This window comes from Scophthalmus maximus, chromosome 10, assembly GCF_022379125.1.
Source record: "Scophthalmus maximus strain ysfricsl-2021 chromosome 10, ASM2237912v1, whole genome shotgun sequence".
Lineage (NCBI taxonomy): Eukaryota > Metazoa > Chordata > Actinopteri > Pleuronectiformes > Scophthalmidae > Scophthalmus > Scophthalmus maximus.
Window position 1 is genome coordinate 20,120,001 of NC_061524.1, and position 12,500 is coordinate 20,132,500.

General features: G+C 43.0%; 2 protein-coding genes and 1 long non-coding RNA gene across 3 annotated transcripts in view; 2 read left to right on the top strand and 1 right to left on the bottom strand.

Moving 5' to 3' along the window:
• Window positions 1-971, top strand: part of LOC118285508 (IgGFc-binding protein-like) — a 4,210-nt gene extending 3,239 nt beyond the window's left edge. The window contains exon 3 of the mRNA XM_035609194.2: window positions 129-971. Within this exon, the coding sequence (XP_035465087.2) occupies window positions 129-538 (410 nt within the window). The 3' untranslated portion in view covers window positions 539-971. The remainder of the gene's footprint in view (window positions 1-128) is intronic.
• Window positions 972-1,134: 163 nt separating this feature from the next.
• On the bottom strand, window positions 1,135-4,307 carry LOC118285509 (sialic acid-binding Ig-like lectin 15). Its single transcript, XM_035609195.2, has 3 exons — window positions 4,192-4,307; window positions 2,076-2,465; window positions 1,135-1,961 (listed from the first exon to the last, which is right to left on the bottom strand). Exons 1-3 carry the CDS (start codon window positions 4,244-4,246, stop codon window positions 1,537-1,539), a joined length of 870 nt encoding a protein of 289 aa, XP_035465088.2. The 5' UTR covers window positions 4,247-4,307; the 3' UTR covers window positions 1,135-1,536.
• Window positions 1,846-6,621, top strand: LOC124850759. The gene is made up of 3 exons (XR_007031647.1): window positions 1,846-1,983; window positions 4,187-4,999; window positions 5,827-6,621. It is a non-coding gene; the product is annotated as an uncharacterized LOC124850759 (long non-coding RNA).
• The last annotated feature ends 5,879 nt before the right edge of the window (window positions 6,622-12,500 follow it).

Genomic DNA, 12,500 nt, shown 5'->3' on the forward strand with positions numbered 1-12,500 from the left:
AAATAGAAATACGTTGATGGAAAGAAATATTTGTACACTCTAAAGTTACAAGTAAAGTGGTTCCTTATCAAATCTGAACTAATATAAGATTCACGACTTTCTTCTGTTCCACCTTCTCTGACGTCCAGACTTTAGAGGTTGCGTCTTGGCTCCAGAGGTGGTGAAGATCGGCGAGGTGGTCGACGGCTGGCGGGAATCTGTCAAGTACTGCAGAGACAACGACCTGCAGCTCGTCAGCTTCTCCAGGACCGTAAATGTGATGCAAATCCACAAAGAACTCGTCCAGGTCAAAAACGACAGCATGCGGGAGGCTTGGATCGGCATGCGTCGGAGCTCCCAGACTGGGGAGTGGTACTGGCTGAACAACGATCCCGTCACCGACACCAACTGGGAGGAGGGCGAGCCCGGCACGGAGGACGACGGCCAGTGTGCCATCATGAGTCTGGAGAGCGGCAAGGACTTTGGCTGGCGTGACGAGGACTGTTGTAAGGCCGCTCTGCCCGTCTGCTACAGAAGACCCGTCCTCTTCCCCCTGTAGCCGGACAATCCAACAGGACGAACCCAACCGGTACAGCCAAACATGGATAGTGATCCCAGGGATCTGAACCAGATGTCCCCCTATCCATAGCCATACTGTAGTTGCTGTGGCCTGATATTATTATTATTATTATTATTAGAATAACTGTAACACCTCACATGACTTCATGTACTTTTACCAACTCGACACGAGTTATGAATCATGAATGGTTCAGTCGGAGGACGTAATCTTTCAGTCCACGTGTAGACAGAAGCAGTTTGAGCAGATTAATCTGTGATGGTCCTGAATCTGCTGTTTGTTGTTTCCATCCATATTTTTCCAGACCTCCAGTTGGACACCAGCTCCCCCTGCTGGCCGTCACCAGTGTGGTCACTTCAGTTTGATCTGTAACAATGTGTGAAACTGGTCGTCTCCCTTCAGCCAAGTAACATTAAACGAGTTGGACATTTGAATAAAGTCGTTCTTCTGAAGTGAGACAGGACTTTTCTGTGTTGAATGATTTCTGCGCCTTAAAACCATATTGTTCCTCTCTACTTCTTCTGACTGTTCAACAACTATCAACATCCACAGCATTAATACAATAATAGATTCAACACTGAAGAGATTAATATTTAATGTCACGCGAGAAAACCGGACACTAATCATCCATGAAACCTTTTTACAAACAGGAAATTAATCATGAATTAATATTTCCTGGGGTTTAACTGGAGTCGTAACCTGTTTTACTATGTTACACATTTCTTTTCATCATAATTTTGTGACTTATGAAACATTTCATCCCATTACGTCCATTTGAGAGAATGTATTTGTTCTTATCTTTGATACAGAACAACTACATGTTTTCATCAGAACTTTTTTGGATGTTTATCAGCAGCTTCCTGCTCATGTGATTACAAATAAACATGATGAAATATGAACCTGATTATGATGATAAAGTCTGTAAAACTTAAATTATAATGAGAGTTAATTCATTACATTGTTAAGATGTTGAGAACAGGTTACTTCCACCAGCAGCGGACTCCCTGCAGAGCTCCTCCCTGCACCAGCCACACCCCCACCCCCACCAGGAGGATGACCTTTGCCCCCACAGACAGCGACAGGAGCAGCAGCAGAGGAGGCGACGCCCCGGCCAGTGACGGCGGGGGCTGGGGGGGCAGGACGTACAGGGTGGCCTGCTCTTTGCCCAGCGGGTTGGAGGCGCTGCAGGTGTACTGCTGGCCCGGCTCAACGTCCCTCAGCTGGCTGACGGTGTGGTAGTGAGCCGTGGTGCCCTGAGCCAGCGGGCCTACCGACGAACCCTCCAGCAGGTCGTCCGGACCGAGCCACTGGACGTCCGGCAGCGGGGAGCCCTGAACTCGGCACAGAGCCCTGTACCCGGACTGCTCACTGCCCTCCACTGACAGAGCCAGGATCTTCGGAGGAGCTGCAGCACAAACGAGAAGCTGGTGAGTAAAACAAAGGGCCACAGTCGCCCCCTGCAGGCAGAGGACGGTGAATTATGCAGTTGTCAGATGACGAAGTGTCAGTGTGGACCAACCCTCCACTCTCAGTCTGGTTCCCATCTTGTCCTCGAAGCTGATGTGCTCTCGGCCCTGAACCTCCACCCTGCAGTAGTAGCGCCCGCTGTCCTGTAGGGAGGCTCTGTTGATGCGCAGCGACAGGTCGTGCTCTCGTGGGTTGCCCTCCAGCCGGTAGCGCTGGTCCTGCTGGGGCCCCGGCTCACAGGTGGGGGCCCCGGTCCGGCTGGTGCAGCGGAACAGGACGGCGGCGCCCTGACCGTGGCCCAGACGCCACAGCACCTGCAGCGAGGAATGCTGGGAGTGCTGCGGGTGGCTGAAAGTGCAGGGCAGAACCACCGGGTAACCGTCGATGGCTCGGACCTCCGGCTGCACGTTCATGGACCAGCCGTCATCGCTGGCGCAGAGGACTGGTGGGAGGGGGGCACGGGGGGAAAGTGGTGGGTGGTTACCTCAGTCTGTAGCAACAGCGAGGCTCTGATGCTAAATGCTAAGGTTTAGCATCCACCATTGCAGTTCATCAGCAGGTCATTAAAACACAGCTGATGGGAACATTGTTAGGCAGCTGCAGGTAAAATAAAACAACGTGTCAAATAAAAATGTCGACCTGATGGTGGCGCTGGAGGAAAAGTCTGTTATTGCAGACAGCAGGAGCTATGAGTATGACTAGCTGTTAGCTCAGAGCAGAATTAGCTGTTAGCTCAGAGCAGAATTAGATGTTAGCTCAGAGCAGAATTTGCTGTTAGCTCAGAGCAGAATTAGCTGTTAGCTCAGAGCAGAATTTGCTGTTAGCTCAGAGCAGAATTAGCTGTTAGCTCTGAGTCAGATTAGCTGTTAGCTCAGAGCAGAATTAGCTGTTAGCTCTGAGTCAGATTAGCTGTTAGCCCAGAGCAGAATTAGCTGTTAGCTCTGAGTCAGATTAGCTGTTAGCCCAGAGCAGAAGTAGCTGTTAGCTCAGAGCAGAATTAGCTGTTAGCTCTGAGTGAGATTAGCTGTTAGCTCAGAGAAAGATTAGATGTTAGCTCAGGGCAGAAGTAGCTGTTAGCTCTGAGCAGAATAAGCAGTTAGCTCAGAGCAGAAGTAGCTGTTAGCTCAGAGAAAGATTAGATATTAGCTCAAAGCAGATTTAGCTGTTAGGTCAGAGCAGAATTAGTTGTTAGCTCAGAGCAGAATTAGCTGTTAGCTCTGAGTCAGATTAGCTGTTAGCTCAGAGCATAATTAGCTGTAAACTCAGAGTAGAATTAGCTGTTAGCTCTGAGTCAGATTAGCTGTTAGCTCAGAGAAAGATTAGATATTAGCTCAAAGCAGATTTAGCTGTTAGCTCAGAGCAGAATTAGCTGTTAGCTCAGATCAGAAGTAGCTGTTAGCTCAGAGAAAGATTAGCTCTTAGCTCAGAGCAGAAGTAGCTTTTAGCTCAGAGCAGAATTAGCTGTTAGCTCAGTTCAGAAGTAGCTGTTAGCTCTGAGTCAGATTAGCTGTTAGCTCAGAGAAAGATTAGCTGTTAGCTCAGAGCAGAATTAGCTGTTAGCTCTGAGTAAGATTAGCTGTTAGCCCAGAGCAGATGTAGCTGTTAGCTCAGAGCAGAATTAGCTGTTAGCTGTGAGTCAGATTAGCTGTTAGCTCAGAGCAGAAGTAGCTGTTAGCTCTGAGCAGAATTAGCTGTTAGCTCTGAGTGAGATTAGCTGTTAGCTCAGAGCTGTGGACTTGATGATGTTTGTCTCTGAAGCTGAAGAACAAACCGTGCGACGTCCGACAGCTTCACTGTTCCTGTGAGTTTGAGGCTGATTCATGATTCGGATGTTTGTGAATCAGTTACAACTCAGACAAACAGACAGAAGAATTTAACAGCCTGAAAGTCTCCATTCATTACAACAGTCACATGACCTGCTACCAGAGCGGGTTAACCTGCCTGAGTACTTCATGATGTTTGTCAAAATATCAACTAATCTATTCACACATTCATACATTCATACATTCACACATTCATACATGCATACTGGACAGGTGCGGTGAGACGTGGAGACAATCTTTAAATGTGGACATTTCTGACACCAACAGTAAAATAATACAACACAGTCATCATCATCATCATCATCATCATCATCATGATTTTCATCATGATTTTCCTCAGCTCACCTCCTCCAGCAGACAACAGCAGACTCAGAGCTCTACAGACCAGATGAACGTCCATGATGAGACGACTGAAGACACCAGTCTGTCTGTGTGTGTCTGTGTGTGTGTGTGTGTGTGTGACTCAGTACCTCCACACACAGCCCTGTGTCACTGTGTTTCTTCCCATTTCCTCTATGTATATGTATTTTGTATCACAAGGAAACAATGTCATATCTCTCAACTCAGCTCATCTCTGCACACGGTCATTGTAGTGGTGATGTAGGGACCAATCAGCAGACGAGTTCGACAGTGGCTCAGATCAACTAAGCTCAGGAAGTGAATGAAAGACACAATCAGGGATTTGTTGGCTGAGGAACCAGATTGAATGGACTTGACCATCAGGACCCGTCTCCACTTTGAACATGTTTTAATCCCACAGACCTTCAGGGAGAAGAAGGTCGTGTGACACATGAGAGAAGGAACATCTCTCATTTGATATTAATCTTCTCGTTAGTTTGGACTGAGGTCAGCAGCAGGTCATGAGTCTGTGTTGACATGAACAGGTGTAGGAATGTTGTGTTGACATGATGAAGATCCACAAGACTCATTGATCAGGATTATCAATGATGTGATTCTTTGTTTTATTCTTCATCCAGGTTGAAGAGCTGCAGGTTGTCAGAGATCAGCTGTTCTTCTCTGGCCTCAGCTCTGAAGTCCACAACCTCCCACCTGAGACGACTGGAGCTGAGAGACAACACGCTGAAGAACTCAGACCTGAAGGAGCTGCGTGATCTTGTCCAGACAGTCGTGTGTTGAGTCTGGATCCAGTGAGGTGAGTGGAGGTCTGGAGTCAGAACTGTTCTAATCACAGTCAGTATCAGAGCAAAGATCCAGAGTTCCCTGTGAACCTCCACTGTTCTTCTGGATCATTACCTCGGAGAAGCTGAATCAAGTTCAGGGATGACAGGTGTCAGGGATCTGCATTGTAGATGGTTAGGCAGAAGTATAGGCAGAAGGTGTGAATATATGACAGGATAATATACTTAAAGTGAAATATAAGAGTAATAAGTAAAGTGTACTTATTTAAGAATTTTCATTAAATGTATTTTTTGTATACTTTAAAATGTATGCTTAAAATTATCACTGTATTAATGCGCTGAAAGCATATTTTAGAAATACACCTTTTAACAGCCTGATCTTTGAGTATATTTTGAATGAGATTTGAATGTCATTTTTTATTTTATTTCATTCTATCAATCATAATAAGACTTTTAATACACTCAAACATAATGGTACTATAGCATACTTCAAGTCAAGTCGTGTAATCACTTAAGTGTGTCATTTCAACTTTTTTGTTGAATATTTTTTTGTATGTTTTAAATGAATGCTCAACATTATCAACATTTCTCCGAACTGGAGACACTTTGATCGGTTAGCGCCAAGTCACTGACCAATCAGGCGAGGGAGATTTGTCATTCACTTCTGCCAATCATAGCTGCGGACAGACGTCGCGCGGTCGCTACACGCGGAGATTCGCCGGAGAACACAGTGGCTGCTAAAGTCCCGCTATTTGGAGCTTAGTTTGGGTTTTGGCTATTATTCATTTTCAGCGTAGGTAGGTGTAGTCTAAACTGTATATTACTCTTCTTGTTTGATCAGATTCGTGCTAACTTCCGAGAGGGAGAAGATGGACGTGCCGAGGAGGAGAGCAGGGGAGTGTGCAGGGAGACAGATGGAGATGTACCAGTTAGCCTTGAAAAATGTCTGCTTCAATGTGACAGATGAATTGTTATGTGTTTTAATTTCAAATGAGCAGCATGACGTACAGCTGCTGTCTTCCATGGTAGGACAACAGCGGTGGAGGTTTTTCAAACCCTGTAAGTGAAGACGACAATACAATACAAAAGAACTACATTACCATTTTTATCATTTGTCTTAATATTAATCATAACTGCATGGAGGCTCTGTCTGTCGCCAGGGCCGCAGCACCCAGACTTCCATCGGCTGTGAGGATGGTGATTTTATTATGACATCATCTTTTCCTACATTGTTCTACAACTAATACTGTGGTGTGTATCAAACGCAAGAAAAGTGTTTCCTTTCATATACAGTATCCCCTTGCTGGCAGCAAAGTGACAGTTCTGAAGAAGGCCTTCCTGCGACTGAACCGATCTCACATGGCAATTTTTGCCCTGTGTGTGTGTGTGTGTGTGTGTGTGTGTGTAGAGGATGGGGGGTTTGCTATATTTTAAAGGGAGAGTTCGGTTTTTTATGTATGTTTATTAATACATAACCCCTTTCAGGTATTGATTTCATTAATAATTGTTTTCTCTTCAAGTGTGATGGTGTTTATGTAATTTTGAATAGCTTTGAAAACAATGCAGTCCACATGAGGAAATATTCACATATGTAATTCAGCCTTTAGTACACTGGCAATATGTTTTTTGTGTAATGTAGTATAGCAAAATAATAAAAAGTTTATTCATAAATAACTACAAAGGGTACTTTTTATTAATTAGAATAAGCTAAAAATATAAGTGATGTACAATATTACTACAATAATAATATATTAATGGTATATTGTTTGTACATTAAAAAGATTCTCGCATTAAATTATGTACTTATAACACGTACAAAGTAAACTTTATTTCCACTATTCAAGCATGCATATTAATACATACACAGCTACGACCTTAATAGTATTAAATATACTTAAAGTTATTCCACTTTAGCACATAAAAGTACACTAAGTACACTTAAATTGTGCTTTTCTACAATTTAAATACAACTCAAATGTACTTATTACAAAATGAGTTGGTCCAAACTTCAAGTTAAATAATCTTTAGCATAATTGAAGTATACTGATGATTAGTTTGACTGAAAGTATACTCAAGTATGCTTAAGTTGAATATATTTAGCATACAAATTTTTCACCAGGGAAATGAAAAGTTGTCTCCAGATTCTAGAGATTTGTGCGTAGAGTAAGACAGAGATCATTGTTTTTGGCAAATCATCAACGGGCTTCTCCACCGATGCCCTGGGCCCTCTGGCCTCTAACATCAGGCCTTCTGTCAGAAATCTTGGCGTGATTTTTGACAGTGCCTTCATGTTCAAGCAGCAGGTCAGTGCAGTAGTTAGGAAAAGCTTTTTCCACCTGAGAACCCTAGCTCAGATCAAATCCTACGTGCCCCAGAGTGATCTAGAGAGAGTCATCCATGCCTTCATAACATCTCAACTGGACTACTGTAACGCTCTATACACCGTCATTGATCAATCACAGCTCCGCCGACTGCAGTTGGTCCAGAACTCAGCCGCCCGACTCCTCGCCTGCACAAAAAAGCGCGAACATATCTCCCCGGTCCTCGCATCACTCCACTGGCTCCCCATCCGCTACCGCATTGATTTTAAACTTCTACTGACTGTTTACAAATCCCTCCATGGTCTGGCCCCCACGTAGCTGTCTGATCTTCTCCACCACCACATCCCCTCCAGAGCACTACAGTCAGCTGACCAACTGTTGTTGGAAGTGCCCAGGTCCAGGTTAAAAACCATTTTTAAGTCCCATTTAAAGACCCACCTCTTTTCACTAGCCTTCGATTAGTGTCTCTTTTTTTAAGTGCCAGTGCGTAGTGTTCCCTGGTTACCTTTTAAATTTTCTTTTCGCTTTACTTTACCTATTGTATTATTCTTTGTTTATTGCACTTAAGCACTTTCTTGTGAAGCACTTTGGTGCGGCTCAGCCGTCTGTAAATGCGCTATAGAAATAAATTTGACTTGACTAGACTTGACTTGTATCATTTATTGAGCAGCTCTGTTTCTGATGAAGATGAAGGGTCGTGTTAGTGGGAGGAGATACATCTCTTGGTATGTTTGTGTTGATCATAAAGACAGAATCATACAGTGATTGGCCTTCAGCTCACAGCAGCGGTCCTCCCTCTCTGCCACAAGGTGGCGCCAAGGCTGATGAGAAGCGATGTGACCTGAGCGCAGGCGGCTGCAGTGGCGTCCGATCTTTCTTCAGGGCTGTTTCTGGCTTTTTGGGGGCCCTATACAAGATGCTGTTTGAGGCCCCTATTTGTCAAACTACGGTGGATAGATTCCTAATCTTTTTAGGTGATCCACAAAGATGCAACTATCGATTACATTTCAAGAGGAAAACAGGCTAGAGGCGTGAAAACCTGTCTCAAATCAAAATCAAACATCTTAAGTTGACCCACCCAAGCAGGTTGAACTGATAGAAAATGATAATGACAAGGTAAACAATGGGGACTCTCTATATGTCACCAAATAAAACTCGTGCAGTGTTCCTCAAAAAAAATTTTTTAAATTGTAAAAAGAAGGTTCTTAAATATTCAACACAACTTAATATAACATTTCTCTCACCACCAACCCAAAACTATAATAAATTAATGAATAAATAAATTGGGCCAAGCCCAAGTTGGAGAGAGAATAAATTAGGCTATTACTTAGAATGAAAACACAATGAGCCAGCATCGATATAAATATGCAAACAATAAAAACTAAAAACTAGTAAGAATAATGCTACAGTTGGACTTGCCACTTGGGGGGGGCCCTAGTGGTGCGGGGGCCCTATGCATCCGCATAGTTTGCATATAGCAAGAAGCGGCTCTGTTTGGACTCGACGACGAACTGGAAAAAGGTCCAAACGAATTAAAATGGTAACAGACTTCATTTCAGGGGGGGGGGGGATTTGGATATACATCCCGTGTATTTTTTGGAATCCTGGCCACAGCTCCACAATCATTTTACTTCCCTGTTGCTGCGATGAGAACAGCGAGGTAATGGGCAGGGACGGGACGATACAGTCATCTCACGATTCGGCTCTATTTACAATGTGAGGCCTGCGATTCCATATCACCACGACTCGATAATTGCAGTTCAGTGACTTGTGAATATTCAGAACTGATATTTAAATTCCAGCCTTTTAAAATAACAAAATAAACTCTTAAAGTCTACATTTTTGCTGGGAATACGTACGCATATACGCCCTGCTTCGAGGCCACAGACACAAACTCTGCTGTGACATGTCATCACACGTCGGTGCAGCTTCTCGTCACATCCTCAGCATCGTGTACATTTCTGTTGAGAAAAAATCCTTTCATCCACACGTCCTGGAGACGGCCGATCCTCCCTCTGGGAGGCAACAACTTCGCTATAGGCACAGATGATGCACAGATCGAAAGGTAGTCTTTGTAGACGTCGACTACGGCTACGAGCCAAAAGGCTGAAGGATGGATGGAGGACGACAGAGATCTGCGTATGTCGTAGAGAAGATGTTTGAGGAGCTCCTGCTCATGACATACAATCACGGTTTGACTTCTGAACATTAGGACCTCGCTTCATATGCCAGGGCAGAAATAACAGAACAAGTAGCTGGACACAAAATCCGCTTGGGTCTTATGCAACGTTCTACGTTCTGTAAAAACCATTAGATCCTCCTTGCTGCTCTTATGACTGAATTTACAGAACCCGCAAAAGTAATATAGTAATGTAACGAGTAACTGACGAATTCGTTTCAACACCAAGAAATAAGTGAGGTAATATAATTACTTTTTGAAAGAGAAATAAGTAATAAGTAGCCTATAACCCTTCGGGAGTCGCTTGCCCAACACTGTAGGCCTTAGAGGCGAGCACAAGGAAGCTAACGGCCCTGTCGCGTACAACGGCAAATGCGCCCTCTGTTGTCTAAAGTGTGTAAATACGACAGGGATATTTTGGCGGTTGTCGTCCCAGATCATCTCGCTATACCAGGAAATGGTAAAATCCTTTTTTGACTGACGAAATGGATCGTAAGATTTTGGAATGGCGGTGTATTGAATTTCAATTTATTTCCCTATCGCTAGTAACGGGGCTCCGGTGAAAACTGCTCACTGGGAGCGTGTGATGAAAAAATCCTCTGCTTTCCTATAAGAACTTCCAAAAGTTCAAGAAACCGTCTTTGGATTCTTTTTACTTTGGCCCATGTCCCATCTGCTAACATGGAGGGGGCGGGGCTTATGGCCTATACCGCAACCATCCACCAGGGGGCGTTCAGGATGTTTTGGCTCCACCAGCAGGCTCCAGAACAGTCGTGTAGTGTTCTGTTGTAATGGTTGAAATGATTGTTCATGTTCCATTGTGTCGCAGCCATTTCTTTTGTAGATCAATACTGACATATCGGCTGATATTAAAAAAACATTGTCAATGATTCCTCAGACGTTTTCAAACTTTGATGACAAATTAATGTCATCGAAGCATAATATTTGACAACGTATCCATAAAATGTATCATAAATAACTACAAACTAAAAGAAAACTAAACATTTCAACAAATATACAGAATCTATTAGTATACTCAAAGGTCAGAGGTCGCAGAAGCTGGAAGAAGCCTGTATTTATCCAGTGAAACTAGACTGATGCCGTTCACTTAGGCTCCGCCCACAAGGATACATTTTAGTCGTGAAATTAATTTAACCATCTACAATGCAGATCCTAGACATGCACACGGTTTCCCTGTGTGGGTCGATCAGATGTATTGATCAGCTGGGTTTACTGATCGATCACTAGAACCAGCTGCTGGAGCACAGTCTATTGTTGTTGAATTTTTTATTATTCAAACATATATCAAATTAATATACGGCTCAGTTAGGGAAAGAGCTTTTAGACTGTGATAAGAAGAAGCAGTAGGCCGACACACACGCACAGACATGTGACGTTCACTGACTGTATATAAAGACGATCACTGACTGTATATAAAGACGATCAGTGACTGTATATAAAGACGATCAGTGACTGTATATAAAGACGATCAGTGACTGTATATAAAGACGATCACTGACTGTATATAAAGACGATCAGCGACTGTATATAAAGACGATCAGTGACTGTATATAAAGACGATCACTGACTGTATATAAAGACGATCAGTGACTGTATATAAAGACGATCACTGACTGTATATAAAGACGATCAGTGACTGTATATAAAGACGATCACTGACTGTATATAAAGACGATCAGTGACTGTATATAAAGACGATCAGTGACTGTATATAAAGACGATCACTGACTGTATATAAAGACGATCAGTGACTGTATATAAAGATGATCAGTGACTGTATATAAAGACGATCACTGACTGTATATAAAGACGATCACTGACTGTATCTAAAGACGATCAGTGACTGTATATAAAGATGATCAGTGACTGTATATAAAGACGATCAGCGACTGTATATAAAGACGATCACTGACTGTATATAAAGACGATCACTGACTGTATATAGAGACGATCACTGACTGTATCTAAAGACGATAAGTGACTGTATATAAAGACGATCAGTGACTGTATATAAAGACGATCACTGACTGTATATAAAGACGATCACTGACTGTATATAAAGACGATCAGCGACTGTATATAAAGATGATCAGTGACTGTATATAAAGACGATCACTGACTGTATATAAAGACGATCACTGACTGTATATAAAGACGATCAGCGACTGTATATAAAGACGATCAGTGACTGTATATAAAGACGATCACTGACTGTATATAAAGACGATCAGCGACTGTATATAAAGATGATCAGTGACTGTATATAAAGACGATCAGTGACTGTATATAAAGACGATCAGTGACTGTATATAAAGACGATCAGTGACTGTATATAAAGATGATCACTGACTGTATATAAAGACGATCAGCGACTGTATATAAAGATGATCACTGACTGTATATAAAGACGATCAGTGACTGTATATAAAGATGATCAGTGACTGTATATAAAGACGATCAGTGACTGTATATAAAGACGATCAGTGACTGTATATAAAGACGATCACTGACTGTATATAAAGACGATCAGCGACTGTATATAAAGACGATCACTGACTGTATATAAAGACGATCAGTGACTGTCCAGCCCCCGGCCACAGATAGCGATGACTTTGAAGCGTTGAGAAGTTTCCATGAGAAACAAACAATGAGTTTGACATTCAGATCCAAACTGTTGGTTGGGTTCAGGTAAGCTGCTGTGTGCTGGGACTGTATCAGATAACTAACGGACGATTATCGTGGTCAGAAGTATTCACGCTCATCAAGACATCGATAGAGAGTTTGAATTAGAATAACTAGAATGTCACGGTCGATAGTGCTTCACTTCATTCACTCAAGCTATACCAAATTGTGGGGGTCAAAACTCAAACTGGACCAAGTCAGTGTCAGCTGTCAATCACGATGCCTCAGCCCCGTTTTTATATCATCAAATAACTGATGAGAAGCAAAGTGATCAGAGGCATGAACACGTGAACAAACAATCAGTGTGATCAG

Bases quoted from the DNA above. Each gene is read 5' to 3' on its own strand.
- LOC118285509 (XM_035609195.2), bottom strand. From the start codon at position 4,246: ATGGACGTTCATCTGGTCTGTAGAGCTCTGAGTCTGCTGTTGTCTGCT. The intron at 2,466-4,191 runs GTGAGCTGAGGA...CCCTCCCACCAG, and splicing joins GCTGTTGTCTGCTGGAGGAG to TCCTCTGCGCCAGCGATGAC. The intron at 1,962-2,075 runs GTTGGTCCACAC...TTTGTGCTGCAG, and splicing joins AACCAGACTGAGAGTGGAGG to CTCCTCCGAAGATCCTGGCT.